The 27,957-nt window shown below is 41.6% G+C and overlaps 1 protein-coding gene and 1 long non-coding RNA gene across 9 annotated transcripts in view; one reads left to right on the top strand and one right to left on the bottom strand.

The window, feature by feature from the left end:
• The window catches only part of LOC115803651 (sal-like protein 2), a 900,219-nt gene that overhangs the window by 821,524 nt on the left and 50,738 nt on the right, over positions 1-27,957 (top strand). For all 8 annotated transcript variants that reach the window (XM_089905397.1, XM_089905393.1, XM_089905388.1 and 5 more), the window contains one exon: positions 2,150-27,525. In XM_089905397.1, coding sequence (XP_089761523.1) covers positions 27,429-27,525 — 97 coding nt within the window. In that variant the 5' untranslated portion in view covers positions 2,150-27,428. The remainder of the gene's footprint in view (positions 1-2,149; positions 27,526-27,957) is intronic.
• On the bottom strand, positions 15-5,121 carry LOC149750237 (uncharacterized). The gene is made up of 2 exons (XR_016391647.1): positions 4,418-5,121; positions 15-4,236 (listed from the first exon to the last, which is right to left on the bottom strand). It is a non-coding gene; the product is annotated as an uncharacterized LOC149750237 (long non-coding RNA).

Here is a 27,957-nt window from a genome sequence, read left to right as displayed (position 1 = left end):
AAAACTAAGGGGAGTTTTCTAAGTTAGCAATACAGATGATTAGAAATATGCTTTTATTATTTAATTTGTTGCTATCAAACAAAAAACTACAAATCTAAAAATTCCCATGTAATTCCTACTCCCCAGAGGTAGGCAAACAGTTTTTCTGTGAAGGGTCAAATAGCAAATAGTTTAGGTTTTGAAGTCATATAGTCTCTGTCGTGACTACTCAACTGTGCTCTTATAACACGAAGCATCCATGGTCAATGCATAAATAAATGGACATGCCTGTTTTCCAATAAAACTTTATTTACAAACACAGGTGGCAGGCTGCTCTGCCCTGTGGGCTGTGCTTTGCCAATCCCTGCTATGCCAGAAGAATGTATCCATAAACTTCCAAAGATTTCTTTTTTTTAATAAATATTATCATATCTTTTTGAGGAGACTTAAAATAAAGAATACATTAATGGATAGAAAAGAAGAAGAAGGAAATTAGATGATCCTAATGCCTAAGATACACTGATGCTGAGTTTTCAAGGGTGAGACACACAGATATGGACGCTACAATTAAGGAACTCACAGAAGTAGTAGTGAAAATAGGTCTTAATCAAATAATCAAAGAAATAAAGGAGAAACTGCAAATGTGAAAATGCAGAGGTCTATAATTCTAAAAATGCCACCTGAGCTTCCTTCAGCTACAGACTCTTGGACAGATGTATAAGAATGAATAGGCATTTACTGTTTTTTTTACTCTTTTGAAGGGAGGAAAAAAATTTAGGAAAAGGAAAATAAATAAGAAATCCCCTACAGTTGCTATGAAGGGGTCATAGAGTAGGAAAAAGGTACTTTTAAGAAACTTAAGGACTTCCCTGGTGGTACAGTGGTTAAGAATCCGCCTGCCAATGCAGGGGACATGGGTTCAAGCCCTGGTCAAGGAAGATCCCACATGCCGTGGAGCAACTAAGCCTGTGCACCACAACTACTGAGCCTGCACTGTACAGCCCGTGAGCCACAACTACTGAGCCCACGTGCCACAACTACTGAGCCTGCGTGCCACAGCTACTGAAGCCCGCGTGCCTAGAGCACGTGCTCTGCCACAAGAGAAGCCACCGCAATGAGAAGCCCGCGAACTGCAACAACGAGTAGCCCCCACTCACCACAACTAGAGAAAACCCGCACGCAGGAACAAAGACCCAACGCAGCCCAAAATTAATTAATTAATTTTAAAACAAGAAACTTAAATAATACCAGTATTGTTGAAGAGAGAGAGCGACAGAGAGGGAGAGAGATTAGGAGTACATTGTGAAATGAGGTTGGAGAGGTAACAAGATCCTAAATTATGCAAGGTTTTGTAGGTCATATTAAGAAGTTTTGGGACTTCCCTGGTGGCACAGTGGTTAAGAATCCTCCTGCCAATGCAGGGGACACGGGTTTGAGCCCTGATCCAGGAAGATCCCACATGCTGTGGAGCAACTAAGCCTGTGCACCACAACTAGTGAGCCTGCGCTCTTGAGCCTACGAGCCACAACTACTGAGCCCACACACTGTGACTGCTGAAGCCCATGCACTCTAGGGCCTGTGTACCCCAACTACTGAGCCTGGCATGCGTGCTGCAACTGCTGAAGCCTGTGCACCTAGAGTCCGTGCTCCACAGCGAGAGAAGCCACCACAATGAGAAGCCTGTGCACCGCAACGAAGAGTAGCCCTGGCTTACCACAACTAGAGAAAGCCCGCGTGCAGCAACGAAGACACAATGCAGCCAAAAATAAAATAAATAAAAATTTTAAAAGAAGTTTCTCTTTATTCTAAGAGCAAATGGGGATCCAGGTGATTGACATGCTCAAATCTGCACTCTGACAAGATCATTCTCACTGTGGTACAGGGGACTACATTGAAGAATGATGGGGTGTGTCACATGCTGAGGAGCAAGGGACTAAAATGGATTTTTAATTAGGATGGTGGAGGTGAATTAGTGTGTGGGGTTTGTGACATCTTCTGGAGACCTTTAGGAAGCAAAGTCAACAGAACTGGGAGATAGACTGGATATAGTATTTCAAAAATGAATAACTATGAAGCAAAACACCCCATATGAGTCTTAATATACCCTGGGGATAGCAGAAATTGCTATTTGCCTAAAGAATGTCCATTCTCTCCTATTTCTTACTAATAGAACCACAGTTTTGATGTGAGTGACAACATGCTGAGACTGAAAAAATACTGACATCCCAGACTCCTTTGCAGACGGGAGAAAGGTGGGGACATGGAATAACACTCTGGTCATTGAAATGTAAGTAGCAGCTGTTGGGTGGATTTTCTGGAAATGATTGACTTGGCCAGCATGTACTCATTTGCCCCTTGACCTTCTCTTTCTTTCTGCCTGGAATGTGTGTAAAGTGGATGGATCTCTAGCAGTTTCTGCCAAGTATATAAACAAAAGTGACACTTTAAGGACAAGAGACAGAGAGCTACAAGGAAGCCCCTTGAGTTTTTATAACATGATGATGGTAGTATACCAGCCCTGGACTGCATATGATACATATGACAGAGCTTCTTTACGTGAGAGGAAAGTAAACTCCACCTTGTTGAAAAGATTATTATTTGAAGTTTTTGTAAGTTGAAGCTGACCCAGTCTCTAACTGATATAGAAGATGTTCATTAAAAATACAATGCATCGGGCTTCCCTGGTGGCACAGTGGTTGAGAGTCCGCCTGCCGAGGCAGGGGACACGGGTTCGTGCCCCGGTCTGGGAAGATCCCACATGCCGCAGAGCGGCTGGGCCCGTGAGCCATGGCCGCTGAGCCTGCGCGTCCGGAGCCTGTGCTCCGCGACAGGAGAGGCCACAAAAGTGAGAGGCCCGCGAACCGCAAAAAAAAATAAAAATAAAAAATGCAATGCATCAGTGCATCAGAGTCTGATTGAGTAAGTGCCTAATAACCCAGATCTTCAAGGTGCTGTAGGTGATTCTGATATAGGTGATGTTGGTGGTTGAAGCTCTGGAATGTGGGATCCACAGTCCTACCAACCTTTCGCCTGCCCTCCCCCACCTTTTCCACCAAGCATCACATAAGTACAAATGCGCTTTCTCCACAAACACATTTTCAGTAGCATCAAAAATGTATCAAAAAAACTATTCTTACCAGAAGCAAGAATAAAATGGATGGAAAACTGTTATATATGTGATAATAGAAGTATCCACTTTCAAAACACAACATTTTAGGACCTGGTAGCTGAGAACATCTCTCACTTGTATGGGGAAAGATTATGACTCTCTGATAAATTCCCATCTCCTTAATGGAGAAATTGAAGCTTGGAAATCACACAACTAATAAATGGGAGAATCAGATTCAGATCTTTGTCTCTACTACTCCAAAGATTCAGATCTTTGTATCTATTATTATACAACGTTTTCACTGCTCAGCTTTAAAATGAAAAGTTTGGTTGAAAGAGTCCTAAGATCCTTTTTAACTCTAATGTCTGATGAATCTACTGTTGGAATTAGAGAAATGCAAAAATCCTCTCATGCATCTCAAAGCCCCACCTAAGTCTTGAGGAGGCTGTACATATAACAGATGAGACCTTCTAATACTGACAAGTCCTTCCTCATCCTCCACAAGTGACCTGGTAAAATTAGAGCTTGAAAGGTCTTTAGGCTCATCAGTCCAAATCCTTTGTTTAAAGTGAGGAAACTGAAGGCTGCTACACCGATGGTGTGCTTAAGGACACAGAGCCAGGATGGGCAGAGCTGAAGCTGGTATTTCAGTTTCCCGTTCTAAATCTCATGGCCTTTACCCTAGTCTAACATGCTGCCAAAAACATCAGGAATTTGACAGGCCTCCCTTTCCTGTTGCCAGCTGTTTGTAGACTCTCCTTTGTGGGAAGACATAACCACCAACTCTACACACTGTTGCGGCTTCTAAGAGACAGCTCTGGCAGGGTTTGCGTTGGGGCTGCAGTTGCCTGGTGAGCACTGTGTATCCGTAGCACAGAGGTAAATAGCAGTGTCTGCAGCCTGGGAAGCCGTGATGGACAGGGAACTGCCTTTGATGGAGTTGTCAAACGTGACTCGTAGTCTTCCACTACGCTTCTCTCTCTCATTTGAACGTATTAAAATCAGGTGGGCAAAGCCTCTCCTTGAATCCTGTCTGTACCAATGTAAGGTGTCTATAGCAGTTTTATAACTGCAGTTCATGGTGGCATTTTCACCCTCCTGGATGCTCAGGGCCTGAAGATTCTCTTCTCCTTGCTGGCTATTCACCCCTAGGCAGAAACACAAGGCCAGAGGCCAGGAGTGAGTCACTGCATTTTCACTCTCTAGTGTTTGCATTTCCTTCCATAATTTGGGGGTACATTTCCCAATTAACAAGAAGATTTTGCGCCTCTGTCTTGTGGGCTCGGAACTTTGGTCACCCTCTTCCCATCGCCAAGAGCCCCAACTCACTGGCCAGTTGAAGCCACAGAATCACCAAAGACACGGTCAGGAGTTTCTCCATCCTTCCTCCTTATTGGGATCACAGGAGACTCAGCTCCAGAGCCTGAAATGAAGCCAGGTTCCTCAGTCTAGTTCTTTTTTCTGGGTATATTTATCTAGTCTCTCTGGATCCCAGAGAGAGACTCAGGCTTCTTACCCAGCCAATCAGAGGGAGCTCAATCCTGCGCTTTCAATACCAACATGTTGATTTCAAACCAAGCAAGTCTGAGGAGAGAGGGTACTGCCATCTTGTGGTAGCAACATCATCCTGCTAATAGAGCCGGCTGTGGAAGGTGAAGTGTTAGAGCTGATACAGAAGAAATTACAAAGCTAGTCTATTCTCTGCCTTTATTACACTCCAGTTCTAGCCTAGAGTAAGAACAGATGCAGCTTAATTCATGTAAAAACTCAATTAAGAAAGAATACTGATGCCTGGTATTTACAGAATACCTCTGAGGAGCACTGTTAGGTTTCTTACAATCACTTCTGATATTTTATATATAAGCTTTCTTTTCTTTTTTTTTTTTTTTTCCTAATTTGCCTAATGCTGGAATGAGATTGTATATAAGCCAGGGTTCTTATTGGTGAGTAACAGAAACTGACTCTGGCTGAATTAAGTAAAAAAGGAATAAGTTAATTAATATTGGGTTTTCCTCAGCATCTCCAATAGGGTCAAGTAACTGGAGTCAAAAGCTATCGAGGGCTTCCCTAGTGGAGCAGTGGTTGAGAGTCCACCTGCCAATGCAGGAGACACGGGTTCGTGCCCCTGTCTGGGAGGATCCCACATGCTGCGGAGCGGCTAGGCCCGTGAGCCATGGCCGCTGGGCCTGTGCGTCCGCAGCCAGTGCTCCGCAACCGGAGAGGCCACAACAGTGAGAGGCCTGCGTACCGCAAAAAAAAAAAGCTATTGAGTCAGTCTACCCAACATTTCAGGAAGAGTTAACACTGATCCTTCTTAAACTATTCCAAAACATTGCAGAGGAAGGAACATCTCAGTGCTATCTGCTTCATCACTTTGGTCTCATGATCCAGCAGATCCAAAAATGATGCTTGGAGTTTCCATGGCAAATAGGATGGAGACATGGGAAACACCAACAGGAAGATGGCAGCATACTCCACTAGTATTGGGGGCTGGGGGGAATATATTCCCTTTTCTTTAAATATCGGCTCTCCTTTTAAGAAACAGCTTCTGACTTGCTAAATGACCATGGCAAAGTCTGAATATCTAACTTAGGAACAAACTAACTTAGTGACCATGCAGCCTGAACTTCCGTCATGAACCAAGTGTTGTCCAACTACGTACCTGCACTGTTGATCATGCCCAGCAGCAATCTATCATCAAGTGGAAATGATATATAAGAGACTGGGCTCAGGCATCCCCAGAAGATCCAGGGATGCTGAATGAGTAAGCACCTCAGATTCCTTTGACACAAACTCTTCTTTTTTGTATACTCTCCCTTAACCGTGCCTATAACCTTCTAGGGAGTTCCTTATAATCAGTTAACTAAGGAACAAGAAAATCAAGCCTATTTTTCATATGGATTTGCACATTATTTTGTTACCACACAAAACTAGCACTATAGCCCACTGAAGGATGAAGACGAAGGACAATCCCTGCACATCATCAGGAGATACCTTTTGGTTATTCATGTTCTCTAGACTGAGGGATGGCCAGAGGTACTGATCTACAGTGATTCTTGGGCAGCTGCTAATGATTTTTCTAGTAAGAAACTTGGAAGGAACAAGATCGGAAGATTAGTGCCAAGGAAATCTAGGAAAGAGGTATCTGGATGGACCTCTCAGAATGGGCACAGACTGTCAAGATAATTATGCACTATGTGGATACTGGCGAAGGGAAATGGAAGCTTTTAATAATGGACAAAAAAATGCACTCTATGGATGTGTCAACATCTTTCCCCAGCCACCCCAATACTTGGTCAATGATCCCATGAGCAAAGTGGCCTTGCTAGCAGGAATGGAAGATATTCATGAAGTCAAAAACATTGATTTCCCCTTACCAAGCTTGACCTAGCTAATGCTGTTGCTCAGTGACTAATCTGCCAAACTCAGAGACTAATGCTGAGCCCCTAATATGGTGTCATTCCCCAGAGAGACTGCCCAGACACCTGATGACGAGTGGATTGCATTAGACATCTTCCATGATGGAGATGACTGAGATTTGTTCTCACAGGAGTAGACACATGTGCTTGCATATGGATTTGTCTTCCTTGCTCATTGTACTCTGCCAGCATCATCCTTATAAACTCACAGAATGCCTAATTTCATCAAGGGATTGCCCACAGTATTTCTTCTGAGGAAGAAACTATTCTCACTGCAAAAGATTATAGCAGTGGGCACATGCCCATGGGATTATTTATCTTACCTCATACCCCATCACCCAGAAGTGGCTGGCCTGTTGAAATGTAGAATGGCTTATTGATTCCGTTATAGCATCAGTTGGAAAACAACTCTGTAAAGAGATGGGATTCTGTCTTATATGATGCAATATATGGTTTATAGCAGAGAGTATTATATGATGTTTTCTCCCCCATACCCAGAATGCATGAGTCCAGGAATCAAGGAAGTGGCTCTGGGAGTGGACGCTCTCACGATTATTACCAGTAACCTACTAGCAGTATTTTTGCTCCCAATGTTTGTAACTTTGAGCTGTATTGGTTTGGAAGTCTTACTCTCTAAAAGGAGGAAGGCTTTCACCAGGGGACACAGCAATAATTTCACTGAATTGGAAGATAAGACAGCCATGTGGCCATTTGGGCTACATATGTCTCACAGCAACGAATAGAAAATGAGGTTACTCTACTGACTGGAGTGATTGATACCAATTACCAAGGAGGAATTAGGTAGCTGCTACACAACAGATATAAAGAGGACTATGTCTGGAACCCAGGAGATTTCCTAGGGGAGCCTCTGGGAACTTCCATGCCTGATACTAAACGTTAATGTTAAATTACAGCAAGCAATAAAAAGACAAGATTTTTGAGTACTCGGACCCTTTGAGAATGAAAATTTGGATCACACCACTAGGGAAGTAACCTAATCCACTGAGGTTATGGCTGAGGGCAGGGAAAATATAAACTGTGTAATAAAAGAAGGAAGCCGTCCATGTCAATTGCAGTATCGTGACCAAATTGGGAATCAAAGAATGTAGCAGTTTTCTATATTTTCTTTTTGCTCTTTACATGTGTCTTCCTTTGTATACATTGCCATTCTCTTCTTTCTCCTCACCATAATCATTTTATATGCAGATCGTCAGAGATTAAGTTTACAATTTAGTCTAACAGCATTTTCAATGAAATTTCCTCTGAATTTTAGAAGTAATTAATACAGCCAGTGATCCGTAGTGACTGCTGGGATTATGGGTCTCCTCATTTGGGGGAAATGATGAGAACGTCTTCACTTGTTCAAAGGACAGCTTTAGCTTGTTAGATAGAAACATAGAGTCATTTCACCGTTGTTTGGAAGTTCAAATGTGTATGGAGGGGTGTGTAGGAAAGATCAGTAACCAGAAAGATGGGGCATGCCACTTATCAATTTATTGCCTTTCAATTATAAATCCACCCTTCATGGATTCAGAGGGTGACTCTGGACATGGACCTTGTAAACATTTCTCCTTTGCCAGCTGGCATGATGTTAAGCTTTGTCAGTAGAGGGAACGGGAAGGACACTGCAGGAAGAAGCAGCATCTCTTCTAGGTCCTGACATATTTTCCACACTTCATTTTTGTTTTCGTTTCTGTTTTTGTTTTGCGGTGGGCGGGCTTCTTACTGCTGTGGCCCCTCCCACTGCGGAGCACAGGCTCTGGACGCGCAGGCTCAGCGGCCATGGCTCACGGGCCCAGCCGCTCCGCGGCATGTGGGATCTTCCCGGAACGGGCACAAACCCGGGTCCCCTGCATCGGCAGGCGGACTCTCAACCACTGCGCCACCAGGGAAGCCCTTCCACACTTCTTGTTCCTTCAGTGCTTGGCCATCCTGTGGGACACCAGTGATGCTCACCTCCAACAACATTTAATGACAGCCCCCCAGGTGGTTTCTTGGCAGGTTTCACAAGCACCCAAGCAAATTCAGCAGCACTCCCTTGCCAGCTTCCTATAAATTGTGTTGGAACCCTGGGAGGTGTTCTTCTGCCTGTCAACCTTGTTCTCTGGCACCTCAGCAAACTTCCCCATCCAGCAGGCTGCAGCCACACACTCCCCCAATGAAGCCTGAGTCATTGGCTTGGTAGGAGAAGGGGGTACAAATTACAACGTGTTAGTTTCCTCGGAACTCTGGCTTAGTCCTAGAGATAACAGCATCTCCCTACCTATGCTATTCTTATGTTCTTTAGAGTTCTTTTTACTCATTAGTAAATAACTCCCTGTTATTAGTTAATAATTCTTTATATTAAACTTTCCTTGTTCAAATTGCTGTGATGTTTCTCCTGATTGCACTTGATTTGGGTAGTATGGGTCCATGAAGTGCATGAGAGGAAAGGCATTAGCTGTAGAAAGATCAGCAATCACATGTCGGGAAACAGTATCCTCCTTTTCAGGAACTGTGCTTCAGTACGTGGTGATGAGCACAGGTGGGGGTGGATGCTACGGCAGAAGAGATAGAGAGGAGGGACTGCACCACTTAAGCCTGGGGAGCCCCTCTGGGCCAAGAAAAGGATTTTTATGCCATCACATAGTTTTATTTCAAAAGTATTTTTCCAGGTACTAATCTATAGAATAAATACACTTACTATTTTAAAAATTAATTTAGGCATTGTAGGTAATGAGAATTTCCTTGAACAAATTTTTGAGATTAATCTATAGCTAACTGACAACTGATGGCAACTGTATCTCAGAGATAAACTCAGTGTCAGTCTCTAGAGAGAGAATGCCCCACTGTGGCCAAATAGGGAACTGAGAAATATTTTCAGTAACTCTTAAGGGGTTTGTGCTCTGCTTCCTTTGTAAAACCAGTTACTGTGTCCCTCAGAGCACAGTAATACACCGCTGAGTCTTCCTCTTGAGCTGATAGTTTTTTCAGATGGAAGGATGCCTCACCCTTGTTGAGGTCAGCCGTGAAACCTCTGATACTCTCTCTTGAGGTGTGTCTCAGGAGTAACTGGAGCTGTTGTTTGGGGTAGTGTACATACCAGAAGAGCACAGGACTCCCAGAATATGAGTAGTTGCACTTCACCTGCACTGGGGACCCTTCAAAGACGGAGATGTGGTCCTCAGGCTGAGTCACTGTCTGGGCTCTTGTTCCTCCTGTAACACCAGTTCTGGATCAGGGATTGTCTTGCAGACAGAGGAGAATAGTTCGTTAAACTGATTCTAAATCAGAAGACCAGAGAAAGATAGAATAAAAAGAGATTTACTCACTGAGTGTGAATATCATCACGAGCACTGAGATGAGGGTGGGCTTCATGTCTGAGCTGTGAGGAAACAGGAAGCTCCTTTCTGCAGGTTTTTCCTGGAAACAGTTCAGCCACATGGACACCCTGACAGAGCAGTGAGTGAGTTTACACTGGCATGCAAAGTAAAAACTCTTCCTCAAAGGGCTGGCTGCTTTCTGGCTTTCTATCGAGTTCAAGTTGTGTAGCATCTTCCTCTAGAGGCCCTATCTGATACTGCAGATAATCTCGGGCTTCAGGAGGCCTTCAGTTCTGAAACAGAATGGTGAGGGATTTCCTCCACAGTTAGTAAGACAAAGTGTAACGCTGTACTAAGTGAAGAAGCATGTTACCAGAAAGGTCCAGATAGAGATATCGACGGAACATAATAGAAAGTCCAAACATACAAATTATTTATGGAAATTTAGTTATCAAAAAATAGGGAAAAGATGGTATATTCAGTAAAATCTGTCTTCATGAATGGAGAGTCATCTAGAGATCAGCAACTAAATTTGGATGCATACCTTAACATCAGCTATGAAATAAATTCCAAATAGAGATAATTAATATTTTAAATAAAATGAAAGCATATTTTAATCAATTTCGGATGGTCATGAATTTTCTAAACATGAGAGTCAGAAAGAATAAGGGAAAATATTGATAGATCAGCCTTCACAGAAATTTAAGCTTCTGTACAAGTATGTTAATGAAATGTGTAAACATTACCATATCAAGGTATTTTCCATTCATCATCATTGATTGTGACCTTCCTCACACCAGGAACGGCCCTTTAGAATTTTAGTTGTACAGGTTTTTTTGACCTAAGAATAAGGCAATTCTAGAAAGATGGTAGATTTAAAATGTCCCTGATCCCCTGTGCTTAGCCAAGGAGCTTCTGTGGAAGCCAGCCATGCTGTGCCAACAGAGCTTAAGTGAGGTATCCCATTGAGGCTCATATAGAAATCTGGGGTCAGTAGCAGGGAACTCCAGGATGAAGAGCAGAAAACAATAGGTTGCAGAGAAAGCTTGGCATGTACAGATCAATGGACATGTAAGAAGGAAACTAATATTTTGGGGAAAGCCTTTCCTCTAGCCCCCAAATAGCTGAGAAGAAAGTAACAGGTAGGCTGAGTCCCAGCTGTCCTTAACGAAGAGGAGTACAAGGAGATTGGAGAGCACAGAGATTTCCTTCTAGTTTTTCAGCAAGGTACTGGCATTGCTGCTGGGACCAGTGCCCTACTGTCTGCTACATTGCTGATCACAGGTATAGAAATATCTAGGCTTTCCACCCTCACAACATTGCCTCCACTTAAAGTGCCCCAGTAATCAGACATGTCAGGAAGGAGTAAAGAAAGGGAAAGGATACCTCAGAGAAAAATAAGGGCTTCATCTGGGGAAAATATAGTCTGAAAAAATTATCAGAGTCAGTGACACAATTTCCCTAGCCAAAAATCAGGACACATAGTTTGACAGTGATCAAGAATTCATTTACAAGGAAGCTCTCACATAGAAAGAATATCTCACTCAATGCATTGTTTATTTATTGAATCTCTTAGAAGAAAACATAGGAAAAGTACTCTTTGACATAAATCACAGCAAGATCTTTTATGACCCACCTCCTAGAGTAATGAAAATAAAAACAAAAATAAACAAATTGGACCTAATTAAACTTAAAAGCTTTTGCACAAAATCTACAGATTCGGTGCAATGCGTATCAAAATCCCAGTGACATGTTTTACAATCCTAAAATTCATATGGAATCGCAGAGGACCCCAAATAGCCAAAGTAATCTTGAGCAAGTAGAACAAAGTGGGAGGCATTTCACTTCCTGATTTCAAAATATAATACAGGGCTTCCCTGGTGGCGCAGTGGTTGAGAGTCCACCAGCCGATGCAGGGGACACGGGATCATGCCCCTTTCCAGGAAGATCCCACATGCTGTGGAGCGGCTGGGCCCGTGAGCCATGGCCGCTGGGCCTGTGCGTCCAGAGCCTGTGCTCCGCAATGGGAGATGCCACAACAGTGAGAGGCCCGCGTACCGCAAATAAAAAAATAATAATAATACAAAGCTTTTGTAATCAAAACAGTATGGTACTGGACTAAAAACAGACTTACAGGCCAATGGAACAGAAGACTCCAAATTATTATTTGTGATTTGATTCATATTATATGCTTAAAAAAACTGCCCTCCAAAATATTGTAAAAAGTTTACACACACAGAAGTTAAGCCTCCCTGAATTCAAAATTGCATAATTTCTAGTGGCAGAAAAATGAGTCATTCAAAATGTTGAGCCTGGAAAGCTGCCTCAAAATAAACTAACAAACAAAAATTAAGAAAAATACAAAGCCTTAAACCTCAACCTCTCTACACATACACACACACACACACACACACACACACACACACGCAAATTTAAAGATTTAAAGACAAAATTAATCTGAGAAAAACTAAAGAAAATATGAGATAAAATTTTATCATTTTAGAGTACTACAGATTTTTAAGCATAAGATATAACTCAGAATCCATAAAAGAAATTTTTCCAAAATTTACTACATACTATTTTTAAAATTCTGCCTGCCAAACAATCAAGACCATAAACAAAGTCAAAAAGGTTATATTAAACTTTTTTAAAAGACACATATATGTGACAGTCTTATGACAACTTTCTTAACATAGAGAATGTCCTTTAAAATCTATATTTAAATGACTATAACACAGTAGGAGATGGGAAGATATATGAATAGACAATTTACACAAAAATATATAAATGACTTTGAAATGAAACGAAGCTCCATCTCATTCATGAATTTTAAATTATTAAATTTTTTTTAAAAAGCCTAACTGATAAGCAACAGTCCAGAACCTTAGTAATACACAAGGTTTGGGGAAAATAGATATTCTGCCTAATCATGACTATTGGTGGTAAAACTTACCTAGAAGAAAATTTAGTTGAATCATATAGACTGAGTATGCTACTTTCTTGAATAATAATTTTTTCCTTGAAGTGAATAGTTAATTATTACATTTTAAATTTTTAATTATTTTGGCTTACTTACTTATATGTGCTGTTGCTCAATTCATCAATGGCTAACTTCCAATTTTCTGCTGGGTTTGGGAAATGATCACTGCTTGTTATAGAGGCACTGGTAGAGAACATGGGTAGTCTGCTGCTTATTTATTTTCAGTCTTCCTATTTTCAGCCTTCACTCCCTGAATGCCCTCAAAACACACAAACACACACAGCACCATCCACCCTAATTATTCAAGTGTAATTAATGCTTCTGGTTTCTAAACCCTTCCACAGGGGTACAGCACACATCCAAGTGCTTCTTGTTTCTTCTTACATTGGCCCCAAGTCTCATTGTTTATGTGACTTTACCTTGAAATTACTTTGGCCCTGGATGAGGAACTACTGATGTCAGACTCTTTTTTCAAAATCACTAATGAAGAGCTGGGCATGGGGAATATTCACTTCTTGTTCTTATTCTCTAGAAATTTGTATGAGTTTTGTATCAACCAGAGACTGAGGGACAAACCACCATAGACTGTGCCACAGAGTGGATCAAATGGAGAGACACTCAGTCTCCAGGCCCCTTGTTGCCACTCAAAGAGTTTGTGCTCAGCTGCCCTGCGGTTCCCATCACTGTGTCACTCAGAGCACAGTAGTACACAGCCGAATCTGAATCTTGGACTGAGGCTTTCTCCAAGTGGAAGGATTTTGATTCTTTGTGGTATGTGGCTTCAGACTCCTTATTGGTTCCCTTCTCATTGTCCTTCATGGCTTTCAGAAGGACCTGTGGACCTTCTCCAGGATATTGAACATACCAGAAAGTAATGGGGTACCCAGTGGCTGAATAAGTGCAATTTATGGTCAAGGCAGCCCCTTCTGGAAGAGTCATTTGGCCATCCATCTGGGTCACTGAGTCTTCACGGGTTTGTCCTGGGGGAAAATAAAAGAGTTCTGTATCATCTTGGGCATAAAGCTCTGGGATAAAATTATGATGAAAGGTTTTGTTGACATAACAGAAGAAAGAATCCAAATTTTTAGAGGCATTTTGCTTACCAAGCACTAAGAGTATCACAGTCACTAAGCCTGGAGAAGAGTTCATCTCTAGAGTGTCTCCTGAATAATGTCCTTGACTCTTCACATGAAGAAATATTGAAGTCACAGTGAAGTGATAAACCTAAGCCTAGTTTCAGACAGGAAATGTGTTTGTGTTAGGAAACTGCACCCCCTGGTGGACAGACACTGAAATGGGATGCACGTTTCCTGGTCTCCTCAAGTCAGAAAACTGTTATCCTTGACTTCATTCATGAGGTACATGCCAGTCTTCAGGCGGTGCTTGGAAATCTGATCAAGAGCTGTCATAACTTCTCAGGTCTGTTTTGCTCTTAGGACCCTGCCTGACATGGAAGTTCTTTAACAGAGCATCCCAGGTATTTCTGCAGCTGAGAAGATATCAGTTTTCTTAAGCACTTTCTATAGTACTTTATATTCTCAGGTATCCATGGTGGGCCAGCCTATAATCCACTGAGTGTCCGAAAAGAATCTGAGGTTGATTACAGAGGAAGCCAAATCAGTACTGAGTGAATCTCTGTGTTTCAGCATTGTACCCCAATTTATAGAGCAACAGTGACTGACATGTATTACATGCTCACTGAATATTTGTTATACCAAACCAAAATAATGAATCAAGGGTCACTGATTGAGGAATCACTACTACTTGAAATATAATATTTTATCGGTCCCAAAATAATATCTTTTTAATAAAATCTTTCCAGAGGAAAAAGCCACACTATCTTATCAATAGTCAAAGAATCCTGAATTTCAGAATCATTAAAATGTGAAAACAAAATCATAATTGAAATGATCAAATCCTTATAGAATGGTCTGAGATCAATGTCTTATTCTCCTACTATTTTCTTGACTCCAAGATAAAAGGGTTGGCCTATGTGAATCAGACAAGTACTAATCTTATACTCTTAGTGAATAACCTCAAGGATGCTTTCTGTTACCATCCATCGGCCATATTTTATTGCCAAACTTTAATCGAATAATTTTCCTCCACTGGGTTAGGAACTCTAAAGATGTGGATTTGTTTCAAAAGCCTCGAGCATGAGTTAGGACTCTCTTTTTTCCCAGCTTTTCAAATTATTAAAGACATAGCTGATATTCATACAACAGCTGATAATAGAATCAATGTGTAAGTGATTTAAAATTACAGATTCTGGGATCCCACAACTAACTTCATGAATCATACATTCCAGGATTGAGACCCACAACTGTGTAATATTTTTTTTCCCTTGGCCCTGCTGCACAGCTTGTAGGCTCTTAGGTCCCCACCCAGGGATTGAATCCGGGCCCTCAGCAGTGAAAGTGCGGAGTCCTAACCACTGGACTGCCAGGGAATTCCCACAAGTGTGTAAGTTTTTAAAGCTCCCAGATGGTTTTGTTGCAGCCAGTCTGATGCCAGTTTATAAGGTTTCATTTGTGATCAGTGTCCTAGACCGAGATGGTCATCAAAGATCAGGGAGTAGGGCTTCCCTGGTGGCGCAGTGGTTGAGAGTCCGCCTTCCGATGCAGGGGACACGGGTTCGTGACCCGGTCCGGGAAGATCTCACATGTCGCGGAGCGGCTGGGCCCGTGAGCCATGGCCGCTGAGCCTGTGCGTCCAGAGCCTGTGCTCCGCAACGGGAGAGGCCACAACAGTGAGAGGCCCGCGTAACGCAAAAAAAAGGAAGGTAAGATTTTTTGAGTTAAAAATTTTTAAGACTTTTAAAATTGATTTTTATTGGAGTATAGTAGATTTACAATGTTGTGTTAGTTTCTGCTGTACAGCAGAGTGAATCAGTTATACATGTACATATATCCACTCTTTTTTAGATTCTATTCCCATGTAACTCATTACACTCTTTTTTAGATTGTATTCCCATGTAGGTATTCAGTAGAGTTCCCTGTGCTATACAGTAGGTTCTTATTAGTTATCTATTTTATATATAGTAGTGTTATATGTCAATCCCAATCTTCCAATTTATCCCTCCTCCCCATTTCCCCCTTGGTAACCATAAGTTTCTTTTCTACATCTGTGATTCTACTTCTGTTTTGTAAATAGGTTCATTTGTACCATTTTTTTTAGATTGAACATATAAGCAACATCATATGGTATTTGCCTTTCTCTGTCTGACTTACTTCACTCAGTATGGTAATCTCTAGGTCCATCCATGTTGCTGCAAATGGCATTATTTCATTCATTTTTATGGCTGAGTAACGTTCCATTGTATATATGTACCACATCTTCTTTATCCATTCCTCCATTGGTGAACATTTAGGTTGCTTCCGTGTCCAGGCTGTTGTAAATAGAGCTGCAATGAACACTGGGGTGCATATGTCTTCTTGATTTATGGTGTTCTCTGGGTATATGCCCAGAAGTGAGATTGCTGGATCATATGATAGTTTTAGTTTTTTAAGGAACCTCTATACTGTTCTCCATAGTAGCTGTATCAATTTACATTCCCACCAGCAGTGTAGGAGGGTTCCCTTTTCTCCACACCCTCAACAGCATTTATTGTTTGTAGATTTTTGGATGAAGGCCATTCTGGTCAGTGTGAGGTGATACCTCATTGTAGTTTTTGTTTTGTTTTGTTTTGTTTTTTGCGGTACATGGGCCCCTCACTGTTGTGGCCTCCCCCGTTGTGGAGCACAGGCTCCGGACGCACAGGCTCAGCGGCCATGGCTCACAGTCCCAGCCGCTCCACGGCATGTGGGATCTTCCCGGACTGGGGCACGAACCTGTGTCCCCTGCATCGGCAGGCGGACTCTCAACCACTGCCCCACCAGGGAAGCCCCCCTCATTGTAGTTTTGATCTGCATTTCCCTAATAATTAATGATGTTGAGCATCTTTTCATGTGCCTCTTGGCCATGTGTATGTCTTCTTTGGAGAAATGTCTATTGAGATCTTCCACCCATTTTTTTGACCGGGTGGTTTGGTTTTTTGACATTGAGCTGCATGAGCTGTTTGTATGTATTGGAGATTAAGCCCTTGTTTGTGCATTCATTGGCAAATATTTTCTCCCATTCTGTGGCTTGTCTTTTCATTTTGTTTATGGTTTCCTTTGCTGTGCAAAAGCTTTTAAGTTTCATTAGGTCCCACTTGTACATTTTTGGTTTTATTTTCATTACTCTAGGAGGTGGACCAAAAAAGATCTTGCTGTGATTTATGTCAGAGAGTGTTCTGCCTATGTTTTCCTCTAAGAGTTTTATATTATTTGGTCTTAGATTTAGATCTTTATTTTCATGTATGGTGTTAGAGACTGTTCTAATTTCATCCTTTTACACGTAGCTGTCCGATTTTTCCAGCACTACTTAATGAAGGGAATGTAAGACATTCCTTTTAAGGTTTCTACTCCACAACTGCTTTCGAAATGCAAATAGAAGAGGCAGTTATGATACAAGATCACTTAGCAACCACCCATTACCATTCAAATTTTAAGACACTGAGAAAATGGGATTCGAGGTAGAAGGAGGAAATTTAAGGGAAGGAGTATTTGGGATTGTGTAACACTGATTGAAAAAGAGGGCCTGGAGGTGTCCAAAATGTGCCACATGATGGCAAAAATACTTTTGAAGGAGTGGTGCAGTGAAGGGCAAGAGCAGAGAAACAAGATAATTCATACTCTGCTTCTCACAGTGTCCTTTTAAGAACCACTAATTATTGATCTTTTTGTGGATAAGACTGATGGGAGGCAGGTAAAGCTTACATTATGGTAATTGAGCTATTCCATGCTAGAGGTGTTAATAAGATGGAACGAGGATTAGCACAAAGTTTGTGACATATCAGGCACCTTAGGAAGTAAACAAGTGTACCATTAACTCAGCTAACAAAACTAAAATAAATGAGTTCATTAAATGGTGTAAAACTGCATAATATTCAAAAAGAGGAAAATCACAAAAAGATTTCACAACCTTCCTTATTCAAAACAATACCTGTAATATAATATATATTCAATAAATATTTCATGAACTAATTGAAAATCCAAAAATTCACGCATATTTTTACTAATTTTTGAATCAGATGTCTCTGAATTTCCTTAGTCAATTCTTCTAGCTCATTCTAATCACTAAATGGCAAGGATTTTATGTGGCTATTTTTTGTCTTCAATAAAAAATTTGAACCCAAATTTTCAGGGGTAAGGCTGTTTTTGATGAATGATAGCTCTAGACATGGTCTACGAACCCAGAGAAATATGTTCTTAGAAGGAGTGTTTTCCCTCTAACCCTACACCTGTGCTGCCACAGCCCTAGCCACTTCCTGTCTGTGAAGGCAATTCCCTGCCCTGGTCCCTATAGCAAGCAGATGTATCAAGCAGAGCCCTGGGTTGTGGTATACCTGCCTCCAACACGCCTCTCACTGTGGGCTCACTCAGTGCACAGAAATACACTGCAGAGTCCTCCAGCTGTGAAGCTGAGATGGCAAGTTTGATGGATTTGTTTGCCTTCTGGAAATTCAGTGAGTAGCGACCTTCTGTTGCATTTTGCTGGTTATAAGAGTCCTGACGAATAAGGAGAATCATCGCCCCACTGCTGGGCTGCTTGTACCAGTATAGACTATAAGTGAAATCATTTGTGTCATATATGCAACCCAGGGTCACAACCTCCTTCTCCTGCACTAATATTACTGGTTGGTCTTGAGTTACCTTCTGGGCAATACTGGATCCTAAAGGAAAAAAAAGCAGAATCAGAAGTTTAAGAATAAGTACTGTGGAACAAAGAAATTCTATTTTACACTCTACTGCCCCTTCTTCCCAGGGTGCCCATAACCACCTGTTTCCCCAGTCCTTAGGTCCTAGAGGGGTAGAGTCCCACTGGGGCCATCCTTACCTAGCCACAATGAAGCCATGACCACCTTCAGAAGGCTGGAGAGAAGCATGTTTGAGGTCTTCCTCTAGATGGAAAGTGTCTTCTTCAATTTCAAGGCTCTGCAAGGTGAGGTGAGCCTGACAGGGTGAGGGAAGAATTGCTGAGCTATGTGTTGCTGCTGCCCCACAACAGGAAACAGCGGTTTCCTGGAGGAGCAAGTTGATGTGGGTCATGTCAGCTTCTCTGTGGACTAGGTGAGACTCTCACTCAACCCAGACTTCCTTTTGCATTAACCAGCACTTCAACTGATAGCAATTACATCTGAAAATGAACACGAGGTAAATTTGTTATTGAAAGGGAGATTGATGATTCGACCAACTGCTGTGTTTAGTTGTTGCGTCTGTGATGGAACTTATTTTAAAATACTACATATAATGGATTATGGAAACAACCTAAGATGTAATGATCATGTATCCTTACACCTATGTATGCTTTTCTTTCACCTAAGGTAGAAATAAATCACTTTATGATAAGAAGGCAAATCTCTTTAGACTAATTACTGCAGCTTCTTCCACCTATATATTGATATAGCCATCAATATAATTATTCACCACAACATCTGTCCAGTTACCTATCTTGGGACCTAATAGCAGGAGAAAAGATAATCTCCCTTTGCAGAAGACTAGAATGAAGCTTGCAGACATGGAGTCCTGTCACAGAGGTCCCCTTCTCTTCTCTATTAGTTTTGACAGCCCACCTCTGTTCAGAAAGGCCAAAATATGTGCCAGAGTTTGGTTATTAGGTTATCAAACCTGTGAATTTATATTTTTCCCATTAACTCAATTGGGATCCTAAAGGAGCCACAAGAAGCCCCTATATTCTGTGCACCCAGCTCTAAAGGCAATATATTGCAGGTGACATCATACACCTCCATAAGACAGCTGATCATAAGTTCACCACTGATTGTAATAAACTTTTCCTTGTGTATGAATGTAAAAGGAAAGCCATGCCTAAGGATATTACTAATAATTACATGGCAAACAACAAAGACCCATTGCCTATCATGGCCTACCCCTTAAAGTTCAACAAAACTTACACTCCTTGTCTCAAAGTAATTACAGCCTTGGCTAAATTTGTTGAAGCATCTTCAGATCTTGCTCCGGAATCTCCATTTAAATCAGATGGTACTACATACAGTACAAATTGTTCTCCAATCTAAAACACTCAAACTTTGTCTACCTGTTAGTTGACTAATCATAAAATATTAATTTCTCCGCATATTATTCCACTTTGTTACACTTCTCAATTAAAGGATCTCATGATTGTACTTCTGTTATTCAAAATGCCTTCATGTCTGGAACAGATCGTTTGGACACTCTCATACAAAATTCTGAATTGACATGTTTTTAAAATAATCTTACTTTAAATATTGAAAAGAAAAAATACCAAGCTAGTTACGCAATAGCTACTCTAAACTCCCTTTAAAACCAGTCATTAGCAGGAGCAAAATTAACTCAAGTAGCTGAACTTGTGGATCTCTCTTGGATGTATTAAATTACAAAATGTATACATACAGTGTTAGTTATAGATTTTTTTTTTTTTTTTTTTTTTGCTGTACGCGGGCCTCTCACTGTTGTGGCCTCTCCCGTTGCGGAGCACAGGCTCCAGACGCGGAGGCTCAGCGGCCATGGCTCACGGGCCCAGCCGCTCTGCGGCACGTGGGATCTTCCCGGACCGGGGCACGAACCCGTGTCCCCTGCATCGGCAGGCGGACTCTCAACCACTGCGCCACCAGGGAAGCCCCATGACATTTATTTTATAGCGGGAAGTTTGTACCTTTTGACCCTTTTCACACATTTTGCCCACTCCCCACCCCATCCTTATAGCAACCACCAATCTGTTCTCTGTTTCTTTGAGGTTTATTTTTCCTTTGGTTGGTTGGGTTTTTGTTTTTGTTTTTGTTTTTTCAAATTCGAACAAGCAACACTTTTTAAAAAAATTTGTTTATTTATTTGTTTTTGGCTGCATTGGGTCTTTGTTGCTGCGCGCAGGCTTTCCCTAGTTGTGGCGAGTGGGGGCTACTCTTTGTTGTGGTATGCAGGCTTCTTATTGCGATGGCTTCTCTTGTTGCGGAGCACGGGCTCTAGGTGCATGGGCTCAGTAGTTGTGGCTCGCAGGCTCTAGAGCGCAGGCTCACTAGTTGTGGTGCACAGGCTTAGTTGCTCCGCGGCATGTGGGATCTACCCTGACCAGGGCTTGAACCTGTGTCCCCTGCATTGGCAGGCAGATTCTTAACCACTGTTCCACCAGGCAAATCCCAAGCAACACTTTTAAGTGTGCATCTTCTATAGGTGGTTAAGATCAAAAGCTATGCTCTTCTATAAATGGCAGCATCCAAGTGAAGTTAAGAGAATAAGTACTGGATCCAGCAGCAGATTACCTGAGTTCAAGCCCTGGTTCAGGTGCTTACCTGACGTGTAAACTCTGTGAAAATCACTTAACACCAAGTTTTCTATAATGCTCCCTACCTCGCAGAGGTATCATAAAGACCGAATAAAACAGTAAGGGTGAAAGAGTTTTTCAAACGCTAAAAGGCTATTCAAGTTTAAACAATTGTTTTCATTTATGCTATGGAGGAAAGAGGAACACACAATTTTGGAGCATCAGGGACTTCCAGGGAGGGAAAGCCTGAGTCACCTATATGGCATTCTGTGTACAGTCAGAGGAAAGTAGTGGGCCAGGGGAGAGGGTTACAAGAGGAAGGGGGAATGTATAGAAATTGTTCAAAGATTAATTTCTCAACCTTGCATTTTACGAATGCCAGTGGTGATGGTATTTGGCCTATAATCAATTGAACATCATTTTCTATATTGCCCTTGGTGTATTATGCCTGTAATAAAGTATCTCAATTCCAGATGTTTAGAGAATTAGTATGGTCAGCATATCCCTCTTCCTAATGTGTACCCTGATTGCCAGTGTGACAGTACAAGTCCCATGTTAGCCAAGTAGCAATATCTGTAAGTTCTGAAAGACCAGATTTTCCAATATAGTCAAGTCTGGCCCCTGATCAGTGATAATGAATCCAACAAGAAAACTGGGGAAAAGGAGCACAAGCCACAAGTCCTTGGGAGTAAGAATTTTTGGTCACTTCTGATACTTTCCCTCTGTTACCATCCTGTCTTCCAGACACTGTTGCATGGAGAGTCAGCTAAAAGCTTACTTCTAGTTCCATACACCTTAGTTTGGATAGCCTAACCATCCCACAAAACTATTCAGTCTTGAAAATCAAAGTGTAATAACCTTAACCCCTCTCCTTTGGATTCTTCTTTTACCCATTTAAACTATCAAACTCTATATCTAAGCAGAGAAAGCAAAATGGGAATTAGAGCAAAAGGTTCTGATTTTTCATTGTTATATAAAGTAATGAATACGTGATGGAAAAAAAGGTGACTGGCAATTAGTGGTGGCTTTTGCATTTGTTTCTTTGAATTGCGTATTACATAATTATACTCATGTAGATAACACATTTACGAAGCTCCACACGCTTTGCAAAGATTTCAAGAGCTCTAAAAAAAGTTACCATTTTTATTCACATTTAATGGATGAGAAAACTGAGGCCCAGAGGTTAAATAACTTACCCAAATTTACACACCTAGGACGTTGGAATCTATACTCAAGCAATGTGACTCTAGAGTCCAAACACTTGACCTCGCTGGCAGACAGCAGATTAAATTTTTAACTCCATTGCCCATCCCTCAGCAATGTGTTTTTATATGGATTAGATAAAAACAGGAAAGCCCCTCACCTAATACTTAGCACATAGTAATCGCTAAATAGTTGTTCATTTAATCACATATAAACACATCCTAAAGATTTAGATGTTGAAGTACCGCTTTCCCATTAAATGCCCTTAAGTGATGATTGCGAAGCCTGTAACTTCGATTCCCAAAGAATTAACTTTTTCTAACTAGGGACTAGGGAAAGCTGATGTCATTGCTTAAAAGTTCCCATAAGGCCTATATAAGTCAGGTAGAGCAACACTAACACTGCAGCTGCCCTTCCCAGCTGCTTTCTTTCTCTACAGATTTCCCTTTAGTACTTGAAGGTGGGATAATCCATCTGAAACTGGCAAGACAAAATTTACACCTAGAGAGTGTGCTGCAAAGGAAACAGGATGCTTCAGTTACACTGGTTCTGAATAATTAGGTCAAGTTTTGCGTTAGACGTGTCCTGGTAAACTAGCATGCCTGCAAACGTGATCGGTAGTGGCTTTTAATCCCTTCTAACCATCAGTACAGCCTGACAAAGTGCAAAAAAGATATCATTCCTACACCACATCTTCAGTTTACTGAGAACCAATTCTAGAAAATCTTAGTGCAGAGCTATATGCTCTACATATTGAACAACATGATAATAACATATGTACAAAGGTGTGATTTTGCAGAAATGCTGAAGTACCTCTGGTAAAATACCACCAAATATATCTGCTGTGAATTATTACCAAAAACTGTGAATAAGACCCAAGGGAACTTCGAGGGCTCTGAACTTCCTTATGAAAAAATCAAGGTAAATGGGGTTATTTGATTTGTCGAACTTAAAAATAAATTATTTCTTTTTTTAATGGTGGTTTAATTATTTACTTTCTCTTTTTATTTATTTATTTATTTATTTACTTTCTCTTGGTGGTTAAAACTGGGCAGCAGCTGTTACAAGGTTGCGTTGTAAATCCTTTTCTTTGAAGGGGAGGGAAAACAGCGCGCACAAGCCTGTCTGTCTTCAGTCTCTTCTTGTTACTCCCAAACCCTTTAAGGGCTCCTTTTCCTATGGAGTTCATGCAAAACTAAAGGGAAACATAAAATCCCTGAAGCCATGTTCTTCCCAATAAGCAAAATAAGACGAGGAAATCACTTCCACTCGATGATACTTTTAAAAGCTACTGTGGATGAAAGCAAAGTTCCAAAGAGGTCCCTGTTTCCAGGTTAGTCAATGCCTCTGACCTTTCTTCTTCCATCTTGGTCTTTCTGGATGCGGAGTTCAACGGCGTCCCAGGGCCTCAACCCCGACGCAGTTCCAGTTACCGCTGCCGTCGCCGCCTCTCCGCAGCGCCGTCCGGCCTCTGAGAGGCAGCGCGCGGCCTCCGCACGCTCCACGCCCGCCCCGCTCCGCGCGCTCCCGCCCGGCGACGCTTGTCTTCGAGCCGGCGCGCGGCCGGCGCCCTCAGGGCCGGGTCTCGAGCCCTCCCAGCGTTCTCATTGGCCCCCTGTCCCGGGCGCGCGCGACGCCTCGCGAGGGGCACGTTTCTCTCATTCGTGCGGCTCGTGCCGCCGAGCTCGCCCCTGCCCACTCTCGGTAAACTCTTCTTCCTATCAGAAAATAATACTCATGTTATTGAAACTACCAGACTGATAATTCAGGTCTCTTCGGAGGTGCTGAGAGCGTCAGAAACAACCCAGGGTGAGTTTCATAGACGTTTTAGATTTACTGTTTCTGCTCTTATTTTCTTCTGTTTTTCTGAAATGTATGCAGTAGACACTAGATTTTTTGATGTGTGAACCATATTTTTGACATAAACTAACACCAGATTTCTACTGCAGTTGAACACATGTCCATTTTTCAGAACATTTTTTCCTGAGGCTCCACAGAAATAGAAAAAAAAAATATTGTGATGGAAAAAGTTTAGTTAAAAATGTATATCCAGGGGTTCCCTGGTGGCGCAGTGGTTGAGGGTCCGCCTGCCGATGCCGGGTACACGGGTTCGTGCCCCGGTCCGGGAAGATCCCACATGCCACGGAGCGGCTGGGCCCATGAGCCATGGTCGCTGAGCCTGCGCGTCCGGAGCCTGTGCTCCGCGACAGGAGAGGCCATAACAGTGAGACGCCCGCGTACCGCAAAAAAAAAAAAAAATGTATATCCATATCCTCTGATGAGGGAACAGTCTTCGTTTCAGACCTAGTGCTCAATCTGCACACGCTTTTATATCTGTGCAGGTGAAATTTTTCATATTGATTTTAAAATAAACCCTGGCTCCATTTTTGGTTCTTCAGCTTTCACTTTTGCAATCCTTTTAGAGCTTAATAAATTACAAAGATAATAGATGTAAATCATCAAACATTTAAAGTAGTTTTTTGGAGCAAAAACCTTAAGTGAACACCGTAAGAAGAATTTCTAAATAGTAAAATCAATCCATAGCTACATTATGATGTTACTATAAATATTAATCCAAGCACTAGATACCATGAGTTTAACTTAAATGATAACTAAAAGACTTCTCTCCCTCCCAGAATACCTTCTTTGCCGTAGATCTGCTTTGCTAGTTCTCTGATTTGACACTGCCATTAGACTTCCCTCTGATATAAACAACAAAAAAGCCATTGTCTTCAGAAAAACAGCATAATGAGGCCTAGAAAATACTTGAGAAGAAAGGGTGATGGAACAGAAAAGTTTTCTCTATCCTTTTTTCATAACCAGTGTGGAGTTGATTCATTTGTCTGACAGAAAGCCTGATCTTGAAGGACAAAATAAAGAACCTGTAGTCATCAGTGATGGGAAGAAGGTAACGTAGGATGATAGTGCCCAAGAAACCAAGAGGACAGCTTGCTTGGGTGGAAGGCTGTACATCGAGGCAAGCTAGAGAAGAGAGGCTCCCCACAGATGCCCACCCAAGCCAGCCCAGGACACCTAGGAGAGGAAGAGAGAGGTCACTGAGACACATTTTACTTAATACTTCAGTTATGCCAGTCACCATAAAAATTCAGGTCAGAGGGGTGGTAGAGAAACACTGGACCAAAAGTCAAGAGGCCCAAGCTCTAGACCCAGCTATTACTCCAGCTCTCCAGTTCTCTGTGAACTTGAGCCAGTTGCTTTACTTCTCTGTGCCTTGTTTTCTCTATTAAAAAAAAAATAGATTAGGTAAACTCCCCTTAAGAGCTAAGATCTTGGGACTCTATATAATATATACGTTTCTTATAAAAATTAGTGATTCTTGGGTCAAAGGTAAGCTAATTTTTAAAAAAGCAACTACTTTTGTTTTACTGTGGTCCAGTAAGTCAGACAACAGAATTGGACTTTAGAAAGAACTGAGGATGATCTAGTCAAGACAGTGACGCTGTTAGGCCTGGACCTTGACCTCCAGTTTAAGAATGAGCAAGTCTGTCCTCAACTCAAAGGTGGAAGAGAAGCAAGTCTCCCTTTACCTGCTACAGATTTTCTAAGTTTTCCTGGGTTTTGTCCAGCCTCCTCTGAAGAATTCTTCAAAAAATACTACAGCCGGGCTTCCCCGGTGGCGCAGTGGTTGGGCGTCCACCTGCCGATGCAGGGAACACGGGTTCATGCCCCAGTCCGGGAGGATCCCACGTGCCGCGGAGTGGCTGGGCCCGTGAGCCATGGCCGCTGAGCCTGCGCGTCCGGAGCCTGTGCTCCGCAACGGGAGAGGCCGCAGCAGTGAGAGGCCCGCGTACTGCAAAAAAAAAAAAAAAAAAAAAAAACAATGAAATGGGGATAACTTATTATCCATTCATTTGACAGATATTTACTGAGCACCTATTATGTGCTAAGTACTAGGTTTATAATCATAAATAAAACATATAATCACTCTTTTATGTTGCTGAGTCTAGTGAGAATAGAAAACAAAAATATAAACAAATTTTAATTACAGATCATGACAAATGCCATGAAAGACGATGCTGTTAGAGAGTTATAGGAGAGACTGTCTTCAGATTGGTTAGACAAGGAGGACCTCTTTGAGGAAATGGCATTTAAGCTAAGATCTGAAAGATGAAAAAGAGCCAACCATGAGAAAAGAGAGGTGATGAACATTCTAGGCAGAGGAAATGACAGGTGTAAAGATCTATGTTCAGAAAGACCTTGACTTGTTCCAAGAAGTAAAAGACCAATGTGGTTACAGCTTTGACTGTGAGGCAGAGAATGGTGAGAGATGATATTGGAGAAGTAAAAAGACTACTTTCATGTCCTCTCAAGGAGTTTGGAATATTTTTCAGTGCAGTGGGAAGCCATCAGAGTGGTACAAGCACAGAAAAGACATGATACAATTTGTGTTTTAATGAAATTATTCTAGTTATTATGTAGAGAATTTATTCAACTAAGCATTTATTACTAAACAATATCACACTAATGGCTGGGAGAAAATACCAAGTTTTTGCAAAACATGTTCTATAATCCAGCATCTTGAGTCTAGTTATGGTGACACACATTGTAACATTGTGATACATTGTACTCTGAGTGGTGTATGCTGAGTGGATTGGATAACGGGATATGAAGAGGGTCTTCCAGGCAACAGTGTCTCACATAACTGTATACAAAAAGCATGGCATAATGGGACCCAGTAGTTCACTCTCACTCCATCAGTGAGAAGGACATGCTTAAATGCAGTGGGATTTCCCAGGCAATCAGTAAGGGTGTGGTCAATAAGCGTGTGGGTCACATGACCCATGTCATATTTTTTATGGTACTTTTGCCAGGAAATGTGTTGAGAAGGAAATTGAAGCCATATAAGTCATTTCAGTTATACAGAAGTATGGTTATTATGGTATTAAGGTATTCTGTAAGGTTTTCTTGGCAGAACAGTTTAACTTGCAGTAGAAATTCTAATAGAGTAGTCTCATTCCCAAAGGTAACTCTCTGCATAGTATAAAACTACATTCATTGGGACTGGTTGGTGGAATAACTAAACTGAATTTGAGAATTATGGAATTTGTATGAAATAAATGCTTTTCTTATAGGAAATGGGCAGACAGTCAGGAGATATAGCCCATCAAAGAGCCCAAATGGAACCGCCTTGTGCAGGAATCAGCCACACAAAGGAACACCCGCAATGTGCTAGTAAGTAAGACAACGTTTCATGGCAACAACAATGGAACAATGTCATGTTTGCTTTTTTTTTTAATAGTTGCTGCAAAATTTCTAATACTGCTGGTCTTCAATCACATTAATCCTTACAGCTCTTCGGGGAACTAAAATCATTTATTCTCTACAATGGAATATTACTCAGCCATAAAAAGAAACGAAATTGAGTTATTTGTAGTGAGGTGGATGGACCTTGAGTCTGTCATACAGAGTGAAGTAAGAAAGAGAAAAACAAATACTGTATGCTAACACATATATATGGAATCTTAAAAAAAAAAACAATAAAAATGGTTCTGAAGAACCTAGGGGCAGGACAGGAATAAAGATGCAGATGTAGAGAATGGACTTGAGGACACGGGGACGGGGAAGGGTAAGCTGGGACGAAGTGAAAGAGTGGCGTGGACATAT

This window comes from Delphinapterus leucas, chromosome 2 (assembly GCF_059928025.1).
Source record: "Delphinapterus leucas isolate spDelLeu-1000000601 "Yukka" chromosome 2, BTC_Dleu_Yukka2, whole genome shotgun sequence".
Taxonomy (NCBI): Eukaryota; Metazoa; Chordata; class Mammalia; order Artiodactyla; family Monodontidae; genus Delphinapterus; species Delphinapterus leucas.
This window is presented reverse-complemented; position numbering and strand designations above follow the sequence as displayed.